The following is a 20,847-nucleotide window of genomic DNA, read 5'->3' as shown; positions in this document are numbered from 1 at the left end:
TGACATAACGTTTCTGAAAAGTTTGTCATGCAGTCTCTCTCTGTCATGCATGCATGCATGTGCACAAACCCTGCGATTCTTGTATTTCAGAAGACAGGTAGGTTAATATTATTGTTCTTTACAAATATAATTTCTCAAGGCCTTTTCTAAAGCGCTGTCATAACTAACTGCAGTGGGGAAGGAGAACCTTGTACTCTGCTCTGAGCTCTGTGAAGGAAAGGGCAAGAAAAAGAATGGAAAGAAATTGGCTGGTCTGTACACCAGTCCCGATCACGCTTACTTGGAAACAAATCCCACTGATTTCAGTCTGCTTCTGTGTAAGGGGCTCAAGATCCTAGCCCAGACAGGCAAAATTTGCTTGAAATAGTTTTTTTTAATTCCACATAAATAAATATTTCATTGCACTGCATGCTGGGGCTACCAGGGAGAAACTAAATACGGATAAAACAGCCTTTGAGTTCAGTTAGTGTGGTTGAACTCAAACAGAAGGATAAATTAAAAAAAAAAATCTGTTGGCACCCTATTAAAAAGAAGCTAGGCTAGGTTATGCCGTTTAATCATTAATGCCCTAGGTGAGAATTTCCTGATTCTGTGCCATAGCAAATAGTATGACCCAGCAAGTCAGTTGTCTTTTGTTTAAATGTGTTTTGTGGGGAAAGGGTGGAGCTTTCGTTTAGTTTTTAAAATGCCCATGCCCTATGCCTGTAAAGTTTTCCACAGCTGGGATTTAAGTGGGAGATACGACACAGGCGAATATGTTGCTGATAACTGGCAGCATATTGTGGTTAGGATCAGGATCAAGGTTCTGGTATTAACCTTTAAGGCCAACGTATCTATGGGACCGCCTCTCCTGGTATTACCCCCCCCCCCGAAGAACATTACATTCTGGGGAGTAGAACCTACTGGTGATCCCCGGCCCGAAAAACATTTTTGGCCCTGGCCCCATGTCAGAGTCCCACAGCAGTGAGTCTCAACAGCGTTCCTTCATAAAGGATCAAGTTTATTGAGTACAGTAAAGGCAGGTCATCTGTGCGTACGTTCAGTGTTAGATCTAGCTCTGCAGGTGGGAAAGGGGGAAGTTATACGGGATTCAACGTGGGGTCCCCTTATGGAATTGGGCCAGTCAGAGGATGAACTGCAGCGCGCCTAAACTAACGGGTTCATGTTCCCAGCGAAGCAACAGGAGCAAGGTATCAAGGTCACAAGCCTAGGCGAAGAGATAAGACACAGAGGAAGAAATTAAAGTCAGCATTCCAGCACATTAAGATGTTCACCCAGCAGCCTCCTGCCTCCCCCCAGATACAGTGGCAGCGTCGCTGGCACCCCAACCTGGTGGAAGTCTCTGCCAAGCGACCTCCGTGCTGTGCGGGACTTAATGCAGTTCCGCAGGACCTGTAAGGCAGAGATGTTCCGCCAGGCCTACGGTTGGGGGCGGCGACGTTTTTAAATTTAGCCTGGCTCCTCCTCCGCTCCTTCCGTCGCAGCACAGGATACAAATTAGTTTATTGTAAGCGTCATCTGAAATTGTCTTCATTGTCTATTGTTCTAACTGTTTTAAGAATGCACTTATTAGAATTGTTGTTCGCCGCCCTGAGCCCTGCACAATAAGGGAGGGCAGTCTAAAAACCAAATTCATATATAAACAGACTACCAAGATGTGGTCGGGGCAGTGCCAGTCAGACTCCTCGCTACAACTGGAGAGGTCTGATTGGCACTGTCAATTTCCAGCAGACATGGATACTTCCTTCTTCTTAAGATAAGATAAGATTCTGCAAAATCAGGTTTAAATGGGTGACCTCTGTCAAGTCACAGAGGACTTACGGTGACCCCGTAGGGTTTCCGAGGCAAGAGACGCTCAGAGGTGGTTTGCCATTGCCTGCCTCTGCGTCACGACCCTGGTATTCCTTGGGGGTCTCTCCCATCCATTTACTAGTCAGGATCAGCCCTGCTTAGCTTCCTGGATCTGACTAGATCGGGCTAGCCTGGGCTGCCCAGTTCAGGGCAATGGCTGCCCCTCCCCTTAAGTAGGTACAAGCGCAGTCCTACAAGTGCTTTCCTGGGAATACGCCCCAATGAGTAGACTTGCTTAGCATGGCCCTGCCTAGCAGGCAAACGGCTCTCTCTCTCTAGCCGGGACCAGGCCATTAAGGGTCTGTTAACAACTAGTGATCTGTGGCGTTTTCTTCCTTCTCCACTCAAGAGGCAAGAACTTTGCCTCTCCCCTTCCGTTTCTTCTTCTTTGCTGAGAGAGCGTTCCAGAGTGGCACACCATCTTTTGTTGGCTCCTTTTCAACCCAAGGAAACGGCAAATCAGGCGCTACATCTGTGAAACAAAACCATTCAATAACTGTATTCTTTACTCAGACAATGTATATATATAATAATCCAGGGCTTTTTTGAAGAAAAAGTCCACCAGGAACTCATTAGCATAATAGGCCACACCCAACAGCACAGCTCATTAGCATATTAGGCCACACCTCGTGTTACCAGAAGTGTGGTCATCCAGCCATACCCACCTTCTGCTTCTTATTCTGTTTACTTTGTTTGTTGTCAAAACCCAGGGCTTTTTTTGTAGCAGGAACTTCTTTGCATGTTAGGCCACACACCCCTAATGTAGCCAATCCGAATGAGTTTCTGCTGTTGGGTGTGTCCTATTATGCTAATGAGTTCCTGCTGGGCGTGGCCAACTTGGGAGCCAGCCGGAACTCCGTTCCTGTGCGTTCCTGCCCAAAAATAGCCCCGTAATAATCAAGTGCACAAAGAGAGGTCCTTAAAGGGAAACGTCGACGAAGCCCTCTGGATTGTTTTCTGTACAGCAATTCCTCCTTATAGCCATTTCCTGTAGTTCATACTAGTATATATTCAATTCAGAGCGGGGAATTGAAAAGGAAAAAAAACCCCGCTGTACAGAAAACCATGCTTAATGTTTAAACATTCAACAGTGTTCAAGAAATAGAAGACATCACGTTATTGTGGTCCCATTCAGATGAAGTGTTAACGAAACGAACCCACAATCCGGAGAGCTTCGTCAACGTTTGCCTTCAAGGACCTCTCTTTGTGCACTTGATTGTTTTATTTATTTATTTATATATATATACACACACACACACACACACACACACACCCACACACACACACTGTTTGAGTAAGGAATACACTGTTATTGAATGGCTTTGTTTCATAGATGTAGCGCTTGACTTGCAGTTTCCTTGTGTCTTTTTACTTGGTTGAACTGTGACTCTCAGTTTTGATATCCTTTTAAACCCAAGCTGTGGACCAGAGGGAAACCTGGGGCTCCAGGTTCCTGTCCTGTCCTGTCCCGTCCCCACTCCCAGCTGGGCCAGCTCCTTGAAGGCAGGGTACAGGAAGCCTCTTGACAGCTTCCTGACTTACAGCGAAGTCCACCCAGAGTCATCCCTGCTTCCATCCAGGCACAAATGGTTCCCAAATGGCAAGGAGCCTTTCTTCCCTCTTCCGTTCCAAAGCACATCTGGAATCATCCCTCCTGCAGTGGTGATTTCCAGGTCACAGCCACGCTAGGCTGACTTTCTCCCTCCAATTGTGTGCCGGCAAATAGCCTCCTGTTTGTCCGTGCCTCAGTACTTTGCAGGACCCGAACATGTAAAGAGACATGAACTTGCCTAGGAAGCCTTGGATGGGTGATTCACGCAACCTCTACAAAACCTTTGTTGGTCTTAGAGGTGCCGTTGGACTCTAAATTTGTTGGTCTGCAAAACCTGTGCGACCATTCTCTTCTGTTCCTACTGGCTAAGAGGAATAAGGATCGTTTCTTACAGGCCACTGGAAATAATCGTTAAATTTATGCAGTCATTTTTCTTCATGTTTTTTTCCCTTCAACCTTTTTTGTTGTTGTTTATTTTTTTGTCTTCCTTTATCTTCATTGCTTGCTCTGTGATACTTGCCTAACTTTAATTTGTCCTTTTTCCTGTAAAATTGCTTGCATTGAGAAGGACGTAAGTCTAAAAAGTCTAAAAAGCATTTTAAGAAACGATTTAAAGGTCGCGATCACTCAAAAGGTGGGTAAAACTAGCACAGTGTGTTACACATTTTGTGTGTTCATTTTTCAGTGTTATAAACAGTTTTTTTTAAAAAAAACAAACAAATTCAGCAAGTCATCCATAATAAGATGACGAAACGTGTGACCGTATTCATGGTGACAGCCACTAAGTCAGTCAGTGACCGTTTGACTTTATTGGCTTAATTGGGTTGATTAAAATAGTTGGTTAGTGTTTGTGTTTCAGTGGGTGTCTGTCTGTCCCTCTGTCTGAAGCAAAAACCATGAGTCTTTCGTCACATTAGGTGTAAACAGGTTTATTGTCGCCTAAGCTTATATGAGCCAGAGCCTGCTTCGGGAATCTGATGGAGTAGGTTGTAGCCCACGAAAGCTTATGCCTCGATAAATCTGTTTGTTTTTAATGTGCCAAGGAACTCCTTTTTTGCTTACATATGTGGATATGAACGGAGAAGCCAGGCAGTTCCTGATCAGATACGCCTTTGCTCTCTTGAATTTTGGTGCCCTGTTCAGAGCTTTCTCTCCTCACTGGGTTATACTAATGGCTCCCAAAGAGATCTCCGTTTGATTTAACGATATTCATTGAACGATGACCCATTCGTTTGGTCTCTGACTTAGGGGTTTACTGTGTGGCTCATTTTGTGCCACGGTCAACAGACAATGGTCAATGTTAGAGCTGTGTGAGGTTTTGTTTCTGCCTTTGAGTTCGCATCTGTCACCTTAGAATGGTTAGATTGTATTTGTAAGTACTGAGTGCTTTTCTCACTTGTCAAGAGGGAATTAGATAAACATATGGAGCAGAGGTCCATCAGTGACTATTAGCCACAAGCAGTGTTCCCTCTAAGCTGAGTTAGTGTGAGCTAGCTCATGGTTTTTTAGTCTCCCTCTCACACATTTTTGTCTTAGCTCAGGAAGGATGGCTCCAGAGCAAACTAATGTATGCAGTAGCCAAATTGCTCACTCAAAAGTTTAATGCCAGTAGCTCACAAAGCAGAATTTTTGCTCACAAGGCTCCATAGCTTAGAGGGGACATTGGCCACAAGGTATAGATAGGAACTCTGGGGCAAGGGGTGTTCTGTATTTTTGGTGCTTGGGGGGGGGCAACAGTGGGAATGGCTTCTAGTGTCCTGGCCCCACTGGTTGACCTCCTGATGGCACCTAGTATTTTTGGCCACTGTGTGACAGAGTGTTGGACTGGATGGGTCATCGGCCTGATCCAACATTGGCTTCTCTTATGTTCTTATCAAATATAGATGCATGTCACTTTCATTCCCAGTAGAGCTGTTTGCCCAACATCCCGTTTCAGTGCGAAAAGAGAGTGTTAAAGTTAGCATGCCTGAAGCAGCCTGGATATAGTTGCTTGTTTATGATTTATACAGGTTTGTGTCGCAGGTTATGGGGTAAAGTGCATCAGGTAGGGTGGTGAAATCTCTGGGTGGCAGTACAAACTGTGCGAGGAGGAATAACTGATAAATGGCCCTTGCTTGAGGTTTTTGTACTGTTCAGGGACTAGAAGGCAGGTAGCTGTTCTTGAATGTGCAGCGTCTTTCTGTACAGTCTAACTCCTGTAGTTTTATACTAAAAATATTCTTAGAACAGTTTAACAACCGTTAAAACCAGAAGCAGTAAAACAGCCCAAATCCTTCTAAGCGAGTCCCTTAAAATTGTTAGGAGGTTCTGCCTCTGCCATAAAAAGGGGCTTCACCTGCTTTCTGAATCAGGCAAATGGAGTCTCTTGAGGGGTGGGTTTTCACAGTGTAGGGAGCAGCTGCCAAAAAGACCCTGCTGCTGGGGGGGGCAGCCTTGCGTCCTTCTGCGTTTGCCATTCCGAGGAGGGTCTCGGTGGCTGATTTTGAGAGTGGGGGAGCATCATTGTTTGTGTCGTAGGAGTGGTCACAAGATTTTAAAGAGAAGCCTCTGAAATGAGCTGAGAGCAGGTCAGAGAGTCCCTGCCTGGCTTAAGGGTTTCTGCCTGACTAAATCAGGGAGCTGGGTGGGCTGTGGGAACAAACCGCTCTCTGGCTTGCTTCTGCAAAGGCGTATGGTGTTCAGAATTCACCGCAAGCACGTGGCACGTGCCTCCTTTCATCGCACGGTCTTGGCTTCGTCGAGTTGCTGTGAATAAAGTCACTTGACTGGGGGAGAAAGGGAACAAGGCCACGTTTCAAAAGACTGTATAAATATGCTACATCATCTGGTAAAAGGGGGCTTCTCCCCCCCCCCAGGAGTGAATTCTCGTGACTAAGCTGGTGACTTTCCACCTACTTTATTTGCTTTCTTCTTGTCTAGGGAGGGGGAAAAATGCAAATCAGGCCATTTTGCTGCGGATTAACTCCCCCCTCCCAAACCGAAATCATGAAATGAAACAAGTCTAGCTTGAAACCGTAGAGTAAGAGTGATGGAAAGCGCACCTTGCTTGATGTGGCGGCTTGATGTGAAGCTTAATGGCACTGAAGAACCTCTGGAGCGAAACATGGCCTTGGGGTGGAATTGCTGACCAGCCGGGCTTCCTTTTTGTTTAGACAAACCAAAGGAAGAGAAGAAAGACACTTTTCTGGAAAAACTTGCCACGCAGGTCATCAAAAACGTCCAAGTCAAAATCACGGGAATCCATATCAAGTACGAGGATGATGTAAGTATTGTGAATCCCTTCTAGCTGAAGCAAATGATACTGTGATCCCTTATAGCACTTCAGTAGAGTTGTTGGCCCTTTATGGCCGTCGCTCAAATAGGACCTCACTTTTCAGGAAAAAAACAAAACTGTATGTCAGAAGGTATTTATTTAATGGTATATAACCCCCCCCCCCCCAATAGGGCCATGGTGTCTATAAGACACTGAACTGCAGACCTGAAGGTCAGTAGTTCAACAGTTCGAGACCCCAGTGCCGCGTGACAGAGTCTCTGGTCCCAGCTCCTGCCAGCCTAGCAGTTTGAAAGCAAAAAATTGCAGGTAGATAAATAGGTACTGCTTTGGTGGGAAGGGAACAGCATTCCGTGCACCTCAGCGTCTAGTCACGCTGGCCACATGACCACGGAGAAGTCTTCGGACAGCGCTGGCTCTTCGGCTTGGAAACGGAGATGAGCACCGTACCCCTAGAGTCAGATTCGACTGGGTTTCGAGCAAGGGGAACCTTTACCTTTACCTTACCCCCCCCAGCCCAGAGTTGCAGGGTGCCGTGTGTCTGTTGACTGAACATGTAGGCCCTCCATCTCTTGTCCCTAAGGGCCATGATCCTTGCCAGTTCATACTGCGATACGTCTGCCAGTCATTAAGGGACTGTGGCTCAGTGGAAGAGCCTCTGCTTTGCATGCAGAAGGTCCCAGGTTCAATCCCCGGCATCTCCAACTAAAAGGACCAGGCAGTAGGTGATGGGAAAGACCTCCACCTGAGACCCTGCAGAGCCACTGCCAGTCTGAGTAGACAACACTGACTTTGAGGGACCAAGGGCCTGATTTCTGCTTCATGGGTGTTCAGGACTTATGAGCTCAGCCACAGCGAATGTCCCCTGCCACTTTTGCAGTGCTGTTTGTGCAGCTTCCAGCGGGAGGCGAAAAGCGGCAATGTTTAGGATGAACCAAACCCTCACAATGTACGTGCTTGGCAATGAAAACGTTTCCTGAGATGAAATGGCCGTTTAGAGATACGAGGAAGGTCAGAGCAAGCTATGCACGGCCTATTGGTAGGAATAACCAATTTCTGATGTCACTGGAGTGCTGGAAAACCAGTTGAAAACTGAGATGGTTCGAAGAGGTTAGCTATTTCTACGACAGGTGTTTCTAGATACTTCTACAACCAATACGCTGCCCGTGGGTGTCGGGGCACCAGCTCACACCTTTCCTAGAGCCCACCAAGTGTTTTTAAAAGGTGGGAGGGGCCAGGTGGGACTTTTGCCCAGCAGGGCTTCTGATTGGCCATTGGAGATTCAGCAGGCTCTGCACATTTTTCAAAACGTTGCTTCGGCGGCAGCGGCAGCCACCACAGCGCAGTGATCTTCCCTGGGTGACTGAAGGTAAACTGTGGCGGCCATTTTTGTGTTTGGCTCTGCCAGATGCGGCAGCCGTTTTTGTGGCCGCGCCAGCCACACTATCAGCATTTCAAACACGCCTGGAGGCTGGAAAAGGATGGGGGGCCCTCGTCTGCACCTTTGAAAATAAATGGTGGTCTCGTTGCAGAGCTTGGGCACACCTGACAGTTGCCTCTAGAGGTCTTCCTATAAACTGACACGTAGACAAGCTGTAAGACTTAATACAACACAACAGCCTTTATTGGCATTATGCACTAAGAAGCAGGGCTATTTTTGGGCAGGAACACGCAGGAACGGAGTACCAGCTGGCTTCAGAGTTGGCCACGCCCACTACAGCCAAAACCTCCGTGTGTGTGGCTGCAGAGGGAAAGCCTGGAGAGCGACCCCCCCCCCAGTGACTCAGAAGCTGGCGGGCGGGCCAGGGGAGCCCCTGGAAGGATCGGGGAGGCATTTAAATGCTTCCCCATGCTTTCCCTGGCCTGTCCAAGGGCCAGCTCACCTGGGCTCCCCACAGCCGCGGGGAGCCCAGGAAAGCCAAGAGAAGACACGGGGTGTGTGGCCTAATATGCTAATGAGCTGCACTGTCAGGGGTGTGGCCTAATATGCTAATGAGTTTCTGCTGTTGGGTGTGGCCTATTATGCTAATGAGTTCCTGCTGGGCTTTTTCTACCAAAAAAAGCCCTGCTAAGAAGTATACACCATAAGGAGTAGACAGTACAGTTAACACATAACTTGCTTTTTAGAAGCCAGATATAGAATCATAGAATGTTAGAGTTGGAAGGGATTTTGCAGGTCATCTAGTCCAACCCCCTGCACTCTGCAGGAGCATAGCTGAAAGACAGCCCTACATACCTACAACATACCCGAAAGATGGTCATCCAGCCTCCGCTTGAAAACGTCCAGCGAAGGAGCCTCCACCACCTCCCGAGGCAGACTGTTCCACTGCTCAACCACTCTTAATAGTTGCCACTATTTCAACAGTTACAGCATTTTTTGAAGAAAGAAGAAAAAAGGACTTATAATTATCAGATTGGCCTATTAAATCCATTAACCACCAATCTAAATATTTAACACGAATGTCAGCATAGTTTTCACAATACAGAAGGCCGTGCTCAATACTTTCTGCTTCCTTTCTTCCACAATCACATAGCCTCTGTGCGTAAGGAATCTTTGAAAATCTCCCTTGAAGTACTGCGGAAGGCAACCCATTAAAACGTGCTAACATAGAAGCTCTGTGAGTACATGGGTCATTGAGGGAGAAAAAAATATGTTGCTATCCCCACAGGAGGACTCCCTAATCCCAGGGGAGAACATCTACCAGCTGTAAGACTCCAGAAGTAATTTGTAGGGGGAAGCATCTAATTGGCTTATTGTTGGAACTTAGTCCCGATTTTTATTTTTACACGTCTCAATCTGAATGTATATTTCACTCACATTGTGTATGTTATATGATTGGTCTTTGACTATATTGAACTTTTGTTGTTGTTATGTAGGTAATTATTTGCATTCTAGCCAGCTGTTCAGGACTGCCTTCTCGCGAGTTAGTTTCTAGAGAAGTTACCTAAAATAACCTGAAGATACAAAGTCATAGTCTCAAAGTTAGGCTTTTTTCTTTTGTTGGTGTTTGTTTCAGACAGTCCACATAGATTTTGTATCCCTTGTGACCTCTATAACCAGGGACTAGAATAATCTAGTAATGTTTCTGTCATCATTTCACTTTTGTTTTGCTTTCTTGCAGATCACAGACCCCTGCCGACCCCTTTCTTTTGGAATGACTCTGGGCGAGCTGAGCTTGCTGGTAACGCTGAGCTCTTTGGGAGGAGCGGCGAAAAACCGGGGGGGGGGGGGGAGCTTCCCATGCTTCACAGTTAATGAAAAGAGCAAAGCTCTCGAGTCTTGTAATCCTCAGTCTCATGAACGTGGGTGTGCAATTGGAAAAGGGGAAATATTAGTACGAGAGGCAGGAGCGGTAGGAAAGGGATGGAATGTAAGAGGCCTGGCTGGATGCCCGAACCTGACCTGACCGGGTTGGAAAAAGGCAGCTCTGTGACTCAGCACGAACCATCAGGTCCTTGAAAAGCAGCTGCACAGCTGCAAAAACAGAGAGCCCGAGAGAGAAAATTACAAGCAGGTCAAGGCCCTGCGATGTAATACTTTTCTAGGAAATTTGCTGTGACGGCACAATAAAATAACTGTTTCTTTGGTACTGACACAGTAGCAAGTGAGTTCATTAATCATTTTGTGGGGTGTTTTTTTTCCTGAATTAGGAGGAGCTGAGTTTTCAAGGATGAAAAAGTTATCATTCCAGTGCTGAATGCTCAAGACTGTAGGGTTGCCACCAACGCTCCCTCTAAGCTGCGGAGTCCCGTGAGCAAAAATGCTACTTTCTGAGCCACTGGCATTAAAGTTGTGAGCCAGCGGTTTGGCTCCTGCATCAATTAGTTTGCTCCGGCGCCATCCTTCCTGAGCCAAGACAAAAATGTGTGAGCTGGAGGCTAGAAAACTGTGAGCTAGCTCACACTAACTCAGCTGAGAGGGAACACTGGTTGCCGCATCTCTCCTGGCCACGGGCAGGAGACGGAGGGGTGAGGTTGCCAGATCCTGTTTGGGAAACTCCTAGAGGTTTGGGGGATGGAGCCTGGGAAGCACAGGGACCCCAGAGAGCCCACCCTCCCAAGCATCCGTTTCCTCCAGGGGAACTGATCTCTGCAGTCCGGAGAGGAGCTGCAATTCCGGAGGATCCCCGGGTCCCACCTGGAGGCTGGCATCCCCAGCAAGAAGGAACGATGGGAACCTGCCTATTGGAAGTTAGCAGGGTGGGAATGGGCGTTTGGTCTTTTCCAAAACTTTCTTTGTCCTGGCTTGCCAGTTTGGTGTCGTGGTTAAGTGCGCGGACTCTAATCTGGGAGAACCGGGTTTGATTCCCCACTCCTCCACTTGCACCTGGCTGGATGACCTTGGGCAAGCCGTAGTTCTGTCAGAGCTGTCCTTGAAAAAGAGCAATTTCTGCCAGAGCTCTCTCGGCCCCACCTACCTCACAGGGTGTCTGTCGTGGGGAGGGGAAGGGAAAGGAGTTTGTGAGCTGCTCTGAGACCCCTTTGGGTAGTGAAGGGTGGGGTATTAATCCAATCTCCTCCTCTTCTTCTACCTCACAGGGTGTCTGTCGTGGGGAGGGGAAGGGAAAGGAGTTTGTGAGCTGCTCTGAGACCCCTTTGGGTAGTGAAGGGTGGGGTATTAATCCAATCTCCTCCTCTTCTTCTACCTCACAGGGTGTCTGTCGTGGGGAGGGGAAGGGAAAGGAGTTTGTAAGCCACTCTGAGACACCTGTGGGTAGTGAAGGGCGGGGTAGAAATCCAATCTCTTCTTCTTCTTCTTGCTTGATGTAGCAAGTTGCATACTGGGAAATCTTTCCTAAACCTGGTTATTACTTGATTAATATTTTAAAATGAGGAACACTTCAAAGTTGCCGTGGTATCAGAATGTGAGAAAACACTGGCAAGGTTTCATTTTTGGTTATAGGAGCTTGCTGTTTTGAAACATTTGACACCACCTGAGTGTGAATTATTTGTTGCCGTTATTATTAAGTGGCCAAAAATGCTTCGCACTTAGAAGGTTGTGGGAGTGTATAAAGTGTCTGAAATGAAGAGCAAGTGAAAATTTGCTAAAATGCATGTCTTTAATTTCCAGACCGCTAATGAAAACTGGGCTCCTTGCATTCTAAACGAGGCTGCAAAAATCATATATAAGGTACTGTCTGTCACTATTGCAGTTTCTCAGAGCAGATGCTTAAATAAAGTGGAAATCCATGAAGGAATTAGAGAGTGCACACAAGAGAATGATAAGTTCAGCAGCTGGGATTCAAAGAGCTATTTTAGTGACAGCCATGCTTAGTGGAGTGTTTTACTTTTTTCCTTTCAATAGCATCCCTCATCCTTCCCCAATAGTATATCGCTGATTTTTGAAAGCCTTTGTAGTTTTCCAAGTGACCTGTAACATAAGGTGGATGCTTGTGGCATGGGAACCACCCTACCCCCCATATACACCATTGGACACTGAGAACCAGTTATACAGTTCCTTGGATTCCAGCTTAGGTAATCATTCTCTGTTTCTTTGGCCGATGGGTGGCTGACTGTAACAAATACAAATATCAGGTCAGCTTAACTGGATTGGCTGGATTTTGTGACTATTCTGAGTTTAAGACAGGAGGGGCCACTGGGCATAACCATGTTAGACAACTTCTATCTTTCATTTAGGTAGGAAAAAATTCTAAAGCCTGTTGTGCTTATTATAAGTGCTGGTTCAGACCAGTGGAGTATGCAGTCCAGTAGTGTTTCTCTGTTCCTGGCCTAATTTGAAGTACTGGAAATTCAAAACTGTGGGATGTTAATAAGCATGAAATTGCTTTCACTTGCTGCCGGCACATCCCCAGCATATTGCTGTCCTCCTGAGAATTGTTCTTTCCACATATTCCGTCCTCTATGGAGTTAATTCCCCCCCCCCCCCCCCCATTGTAATTTTCAGTTCTGCCTTGCATAGGGGGAGATGTGCTTTTGTTTTTTTCAAAGCTATGATACAGGAATTGGTATCTTTTTTTATTTTTAGTATTAAACAGATGTCCCTGTCCCTTGGTTTCAAATCCCCTCATGATTCATTCAGTTGAGTTCCTTTGTGCATGAATCCTGATCACCGTTTCCCACCTCGTTTCTTGGTGGTCTTTTCAGTTGCTGCATCTTAGGAACCCAAATTTGTCTCTTGGGTTCTGCACAGTTGGCCAGTGCCATAGCCAAACCGTCAAAATGGAGCCATGTGAAAGTGTGATGAGTCACATGATCTTTAAAATGGGATTAGATAAGATTCATGGAGGATAAATCTATCAATGGCTATTAGCCATGGTGACTGAGGGAAACCTTCACATTCAAAGGCACTAAGCCTCTGAATCCCAGAGCCAGGAGGCAGCCTCTATGCCCTGTTGTTGGCGGCCCAGAGGAACTGGCTGGCCCCTGTGGAGACGAGATGCTGGACTAGATGGACCACTGGTCTGATCCAGCAGGGCTCTTCTGGTGTTCTTAGGGAGGCCTCAGTCTCTCTGCCCTGTTGTTGGCCCTTCAGAGGAACTGGTTGGCCACTGTGCGAGACAGGATGCTAGACTAGATGGACCATTGGTCTGATCCCGCAGGGCTCTTCTGATGTTCTTATGAAGGCCTCGGCCTCTCTGCCCTGTTGTTGGCCCTCCAGAGGAACTGGTTGGTCACTGTGTGAGACAGGAATGCTGGACTAGATGGACCACTGGTCTGATCCCGCAGGGCTCTTCTTATGGTCTTATGTACTTAAGTTATATCTTCCGCAAGGCAAGATAAAATCTATATAGCACTTGGGTTTCATTCAGACTCCATTCGTTCATGACGGATATGAACCTGCTTCATTATTGGGTTTGCATGCTCTTCCTGTAGAATGGCACGTAGTAGGTAGAAAACAGAAGTCTTAACAGCTGGTTGTGACATCTAAATTTGGGTGCCTGGATACATCAGCATTTTCAAAATCCCTGTTTGCAAGGAAAAATCAAACTCCACTTTTGCCCAGTTGCCTGCTTTTGAGTATTCCAACTAACTGGAGTTAGTGATTTCCATGTAGAGGGAGGAGGTCAGAGGGAGACATCCCTGAAGCACGATCATTAATCCCTTGCAACACCCCCCCCCCCAGCCCCTCAGGTTGTTCATGACAATGAATGGGGGATGCACCATTGACCTCACTGTATTTTATAACATTTTGTCATTTCTAATCTACTCCTTTGCCTTCCTTGCAGACTCCCACAAATTTAAGCCTCAGCTCAGATCACTAGATTTAGAGCTAAAATTTCACCAGCAAGAGACTGAATCGTAGATGCTAGCAGTTAACGAACCTTATCTGTTTTTCCAGTTGTTACGTCTCGACTCCCTCAGTTTCTACTGGAATGTGGACAGTGAACTGTATTATCGTTCTTCCCGGGAACAAATACTGGTAATTTAATACTAAATAAGCTTCATGTTTGTATAAAACATGCTGTTGTCTTGCTAATGACATAGGTGTTTTGTTTCTTAAGAGCAAGAATAGCTTTTGCGCTGATCTATGATTTTTGCAGCTAGAATAGAACCTTCTACATTCTAAAAGTGTAACCAGCAATGCTTCCTGTAAGCTGTGGAGTCTTGTGAGCAAAAATTCTACTTTGTGAGCCACTGGCGTTAAAGTTTTGTGAGCGAGCGATTTGGCTACTGCATCGATTTGTTTGCTCTGCAGCCATCCTTCCTGAGCAAAGGCAAAAATGTGTGAGCCAGAGGCTAAAAAACTGTGAGCTAGCTCACACCAACTCACCTTAGAGGGAACACTGGTAACCAGTGCATGTAAGATTGGTAAATGTGTAAAGCTGTACCATAACTGTATAGCTAGCAAGAACTAGTGTTAACAGAGTTCAGTTATTTTCCTTTTCTGCCTTTTCTAAGCTTTGTATGTGTTGCATTGGCTACCAGTGGGTAGAATTTGTGTGCAAAGAGTGCAAGAATATTTGCCATTTCCTTTCCTTTTGGGTGTTGGGGCGGCATCGTTCACTCTGGCCTCTGTCTAAAACTGGTGAAGAGAAAAGGATAAAGAGTGTGATGGCGGCTGCCTGGAGGAGAGGCAGTTTAAGGGCACACCTGGTGTAGCACGTAACCGCTCACAAATGTTGCAGGAGTCTCAAATTAGCAGGTTGTCCTGTGGTGGGTATTTTTGTTGTTGTTCAGTCGCACAGTCGAGTCCGACTCTTCGCGACCCCATGGACCAGATCACGCCAGGCCCTCCCGTCTTCCGCCGTCCTCTGAAGTTTGCTCAATTTCATGTTCGTTGCATCTATGACACTGTCTGACCATCTCATCCTTTGCCGTCCCCATCTTCTTTGACTTTCAGTCTTTCCCAGCACCAGGGTCTTCTCCAGGGAGTGCTCCCTTCTCATTTGGTGGCCAAAGTATTTGAGCTTCAGTTTCATTATCTGGCCTTCCAGGGAACAGTCAGGGTTGATTTCTTTTAGGATTGACTGATTTGATCTTCTTGCAGTCCAAGGGACTCTCAAGAGTCTTCTCCAGCACCCTAGTTCAAAAGAATCTATTCTTCGGCACTCGGCCTTCCTTGTAGTCCAACTCTCACAGCCATACATGACTACTGGGAATACCATTGCTTTGACCATGCGGACTTTTGTTGGCAGGGTGATGTCTCTACTTTTTATTCTGGGTATTCTGGCCCCAGGCTAATTCTGGACAGTGGTGAGTGAATGTCTGCTGGGTTCTTATGACCGTTGCAGAGTTAACATACTGAAAAAATACAGAAGTTGAGTCATGGTTTTTTAAAAAAATACGTGTTTACCCTTAGCAGCTCATTCTCCCGCCGTTTCTCGAGGTGGCCTTGTTTGCCAAACCCCCGTTTTATCTCATAAGCAGATTACATCGTAAGTCTGCTCCAACAGCGTGATTATTTGAAAACTAGCTAACACTGCCTAATGACCGACAGATGGCTCTCTTATTTTGTTCATGCCCCGTAATGTTTTGCAACCTGTAGCTTGGTTTTATTATTATTATTTTTTCATTGCTATCGTGGTTAGAAAACTTACGAGGCTAGACGGAACCGTTTATTGTTTATGGCAACAAACACACGGGGAAACATGGCCAGGTTGAGCAAACCTGGGAAAACACCGTATTAAAGCAAAACACACAACTCCAATAAGCTACTGTGTCCTCATATATCCGTTTAAATCATATACTTAAATATACAATAAAGACCCTGGTGTGTCTTATTAATTATACTACACTGATAACAAAAAACCTAAAGAACAATATACATCTTGTAGAAAAGTCCACAGCTACAGAGACAAATATACAGACAGGATTCGATGCTGTAGGCTATCTTGCTTTCTGATGAGTGACTGAGGAGAGATGACCAACAGACGGCTCTCTCATTTTGTTCATGCCCTGTAACGTTTTGCAACCTGTAGCTTGGTTTTGTTATTAATTTTTCATTGCTGTCGGGGTTTAGAAAACTAACGAGGCTAGACTGAAACTTTTATAGTTTATGAGCTTGGAAAGCTAGCGTGTGCAGAACAAGACTGTCTTTTTTGGTTGTCTCTGTCTTGAAGTGATGGCTGCTCTCTGCTCTTCACGAGGCCCTTATACTGCAACACATGCGCTCCGTCACTGAGCTACAGCAGAAATTGGCTAGCATCTGAAGAAGTGTACGTGCACCCTAAAGATTGTACCCAGAATTAAACTTTGTTGGTCTTAAAGGTGTCCCTGGACTCGAACTTTGTCCTGTTGTTGGGAAACAAAGAGAAGGAGATTGTAATCCGTTCTGAGACTCCTTAGGGCAGAGAAAAAGCGGAGTAGAAAAACCAACCCTCCTCCTCCTCCTGTGAGCCTGCTGTTGATGTTTCCTGTTTCTGCTAAAAGGGCTGGACTTGTCCAGTAGGAATGGACAGTACTGACAGTGGTCTCGCGTGGTAGTAGAAGGCAGGGGTATGCAGGCAGGCATTGTTTTTGGCTGGAGAGAAGAAGAAGAAGAAGAAGAGATTGGATTTATACCCCACCCTTCACTACCCAAAGGAGTCTCAGAGCGGCTTACAAACTCCTTCTCCTCCCCCTCCCCACAACAGACACACCCTGTGAGGGAGGTGGGGCTGAGAGAGCTCTGACAAAAGCTGCTCTCTTTCAAGGACAGCTCTTATCAGAACTATGGCTTGCCCAAGGTCATCCAGCAGGTGCAAGCGGAGGAGTGGGGAATCAAACCCAGTTCTCCCAGATTACAGTCCGTGGTCTTAACCTGGGGCTCTTAACCTGGGCTCTTAACCTGGGGCTCAACCCATTAAATGGGTGATGGGGAGGAGGAGGTTAGATTTCTACCCCGCCCTTCACTCAGAGTCTCAGAGCGACTCACAAACTCCTATCCCTTCCCCTCCCCACATCAGACACCCTGTGAGGGAGGTGGGGCTGAGAGAGCTCTGACAGAAGCTGCTCTTTTTCAAGAACAGCTCTTATCAGAACTACGGCTTGCCAAAGGTCATCCAGCAGATGCAAGTGGAGGAGTGGGGAATCAAACCCGGCTCTCCCAGATTAGAGTCCGCGCACTTAACCACGACACCAAACTGGCTCTCTGTGTAAGGGCATCTGACTGTGTAGATGTCAGTATGCCAACAAAACAGAGTGCGTGGTTGAGATGAGGGCCGTGTTTGGCCAGGTGCGCTGGCAGCAAACGAAGCTCCGGCTCAGCATGTAGAGCAGGGTACAGTAATTGAGCCTTGAGACTGGCCAGGTCAAGAGAGGGGGCTGATTTCTGTGTCAAACGCGGACAGTAAGATGTGCTTTTTTTAGCCACCACATCGGTCAGTTTCACTATTAGAAGAGCGGGGTTCTATTCACACTCCCAAGTTCTTACGAGAGTCATCTAAAGAGAAATGCCCCTCCCCAGAATGGGGGAGCTTTGTGCCCTCCAGATCTTTGGCCGTGGCCTGGAGAGGGGCGGGGCTGCAGTGGCTCAGAGGTTTAGATGCTGATGCTGCAGACCGGAAGGTCTGTCGTTTGGCAGTTCGAGACCCTAGTGCTGCGTGTTGGAGTGAGCTCCCGTCTCTGGCCCCGGCTCCTGCCAACCTGCAAGCAGATAAATAGGTACCGCTTCGGTGGGAAGGTAACAGCATTCCGTGTGCCTCGGCGTTTAGTCATGCTGGCCACATGACCATGGAAACATCTTCGGACAGTGCTGGCTCTTCGGCTTGGAAACGGAGATGAGCACCGCCCCCTAGAGTCAGATCCGACTGGCTTTTGAGCAAGGGAAACCTTTTCCTTTACCTATGGAGAGGGGCACAGTTTTCAGCAAGAGAGAAACTGCTGGGCTTGCAGAACTTTCCTCTCTTCTTTCCCTTGTTTTTCACAAATTATTCTAGGCAGTATTTTGCTGTTGCAGCATTTCCAACCTACTGTGTTAGACTTTTAGACTTGTCTGCCAGAGTATCTTTCACCAGCAATTCTGCTGCTTAAGTCCAAACAGACATGCAGTTATTACTGGAATTTAAAGGCTCCATACTGGAAGCAGCACTGTTTCTAGAAATGTTTGACAGATTGACCAAGCGGTGATCTTGTATCTTATGAGCAGCAGAAGCTTTTGTGCCACTTGAACATGGGCCCTGCCACTGCCCTTTGAATCTTGTCTTGCGGATTAGGGATAAACTGCCTAATTTGTAAGGACTGTAATTTGCAGAATGTCCTGCCGCTTTCCAGAACCGGTTTTTGAACATGTGACTGGAGATACTGGGGGAACCACCTTATCAAACAGGAAGCAGAGCTGTTCCTCGTTTATCAGTCTGGCATGTGATAGTTTTGATTAATAAACTGCAAGCTGTCTCTTCCTTTCTGTGTAACGAGTTGCGCGTTCCCCGGTAACACAGGTGGAAATTTGCTGGGGAAATTAGTTTTCGAATAGTTAATATCCCCATTTCCAAGAAGATTTTATTCATATAGTTGCGAGATAAGGAAATAGACTGAAATGCAAATAACATAAAAGTATCCAACCACTCTCATTCATTGCATCACTTTATTAAGGGCAACAAGGAAGTAGAAATGTAGCAATTGATAACTTTGTTGTCCCGGTTGGCAGACTAATAATTTGCCTCTTGTGATGTTCTCCCCCGCCCCAGTAAGGAGGCACATCTGCCAACTATTTCACTGCACCTCAGCTGGACAACTATTGCCTCTTTTAGACTGATCTATAACTTAAGTGTTACTCTATAACTTAAGTTCCAAATCCAAAGCCAGTTTGGTGTAGTGGTTAAGAGCACAGACTCTAATCTGGGAGAACCAGGTTTGATTCCCCACCTCTCCACATGCACCTGCTGGTGTGACCTTGGGTCAGTCATAAGATCTTTCAGAGCTGTTCTCTCAAGGGCAGTTCTCAAGAGAGCTCTCTCATCCCCACCTACCTCACAGTTGTGTCTGTTGTGGGGAGGGGAAGGGAGAGGGATTGTAAATCGCTCTGAGACTCCTTTGGGTAGTGAAGGGTGGAGTATAAATCCAATCTCCTTCACCTCCTCCTCCTTGTTGCTAGGACCGCCTCAAAAATCCTTTCATGCCTTTTGCATTTGACATTTTCCCCTCTCCTTGGATTGTAAACTTGCACAAATCATCCATGTTTTGCGTACATCACTAGCACCTATAAGGAGCTGTCCTAAACAGGTCTGCTTGTAAGTAAGTCCCATTGAATCAATGAGGCTTTCTCCAGGAAGGCGCTGCAGCTCTAGGCACTTAATAAACCTCACTTTAATCATTTTGGAATGTTGTGTTTGGTGTGCAAATGTTCTTCTTCAAGGCTACTTGCTGCTACTTTCGAAGAAGCATTCTGTAGAGTTACAGCTGCATATTGAAGGTGCTTGGAAATGTAATTTCCGAGCCGTAACATTTGCATCACCTTGGAAAAAAATCGCAGTCTCTGCAGCAGCTTCGAATCTCGAGTTACAGCCTAAGCGCACAAACACTCCGCAGTTTATTTAACAGCAACGTGAAATGTGCATGCCACAAGCGGAGCTTCGCTGCAGCCATTTTCCTCCATATAGCTATAATAATGTGGTTGATGCCATTGACACTTAGCATTTTGTCTTTGCAGGAGCAGCTGAAAAGAGGAGTCCCTTCGGTCAGCCAAGAACCTCGAAACTATCAGTACAGTAAGTGTGCGGCACGGAGATGGGGGTGCATGTAGGGAAAGCCCAGGGGTGGGGGATCCTGGTTGGGCAGGTGAGGCCCAGGTGAGGCCCAGCTACCTTGGTGCTCTCACACTGCATTATAATGAGATGCCCAGGGAAATGCTGATTGCCACTTTGGGGTCAGGATGTTCCCTCTAAGCTGTGGAGTCTTGTGAGCAAAAATTCTACTTTGTGAGCTACTGGCATTAAAGTTGTGAGCGAGCGATTTGCCTGCTGCATAAATTAGCTTGCTCTAGAGCCATGTTTCCTAAGCTAAGACAAAAATGTGTGAGCCAGAGGCTAAAGAACTGTGAGCTAGCTCACACTAACTCAGCTTAGAGGGAACAGTGGTCAGGAAGCAGTTTTTCTCCAGGCTACTTTGGCCGGGGATCTTGAAGGGGTTTTTTTGGGTCATCTTCTGGGCATGGAGCAGGGGTCACGGGGTGCGTGTGTGGGGGGGAGGCATATGTGAATTTCCTGCATTGTGCAGGGGGTTGGACTACCGGTATATGACCCTGGAGGTCACTTCCAACTCTATGATTCTATGAGAGTTCTGGAGTGGCAGACTTCCTGGAGGTCCTGTGAGGATGGGTCAAGAACGGGAGCATCGAGCATGTATAACTCCCACAGGCACATACTCGAGGTGATGGTGGTGGGGGAAGCATTGGTGTGGAGTGTACAGGGGAGGATTGTGAAGCAGACTGCAGGCTTGGAAACGGAGATGAGCACCGCATCCTTAGAGTCCTGGTATCTTGGAATGACTTGGCAGCAGATAGAGTCTTTGTCTCCTGTTGTGTGCATGTTTTAGATCTGAGTTCCTGGTTTTAGCACTACTTCTTGGGGGGGGGGGGAGCCATGGCTGCCTCTGCTTTGCACACAGAAGGTCCCAGGTTTAATCCCCGGCCTGTCCAGTTAAAAGGACCAGGTAGGAAGTGATGTGAGATGCCTCCGCCCGAGACCCTGGAGAGCTGCAGCCAGTCAGAGTAGACAATACTGACCTAGATGGACCAAGGGGGGGGGGTCTGATTCAGTATGAGGCCGCTTCATGTGTGTTCACGTGTGACACC

General features: G+C 46.8%; 1 protein-coding gene across 1 annotated transcript in view; it reads left to right on the top strand.

Annotated features, from left to right (window-relative positions):
- VPS13C (vacuolar protein sorting 13 homolog C (S. cerevisiae)) overlaps positions 1 to 20,847 on the top strand; it is a 161,286-nt gene that overhangs the window by 44,817 nt on the left and 95,622 nt on the right. Inside the window, exons 8-12 of the mRNA XM_015420051.1 lie at positions 6,556 to 6,665; positions 9,797 to 9,856; positions 11,746 to 11,805; positions 13,975 to 14,055; positions 19,705 to 19,773. Coding sequence (XP_015275537.1) covers positions 6,556 to 6,665; positions 9,797 to 9,856; positions 11,746 to 11,805; positions 13,975 to 14,055; positions 19,705 to 19,773 — 380 coding nt within the window. The remainder of the gene's footprint in view (positions 1 to 6,555; positions 6,666 to 9,796; positions 9,857 to 11,745; positions 11,806 to 13,974; positions 14,056 to 19,704; positions 19,774 to 20,847) is intronic.

This window comes from Gekko japonicus, unplaced genomic scaffold (genome assembly GCF_001447785.1).
Source record: "Gekko japonicus isolate JY-2015 unplaced genomic scaffold, Gekko_japonicus_V1.1 scaffold369, whole genome shotgun sequence".
NCBI lineage: Eukaryota > Metazoa > Chordata > Lepidosauria > Squamata > Gekkonidae > Gekko > Gekko japonicus.
The sequence above is the reverse complement of the archived record's forward strand: the minus strand, read 5'-3'. Positions and strand labels throughout refer to the sequence as shown.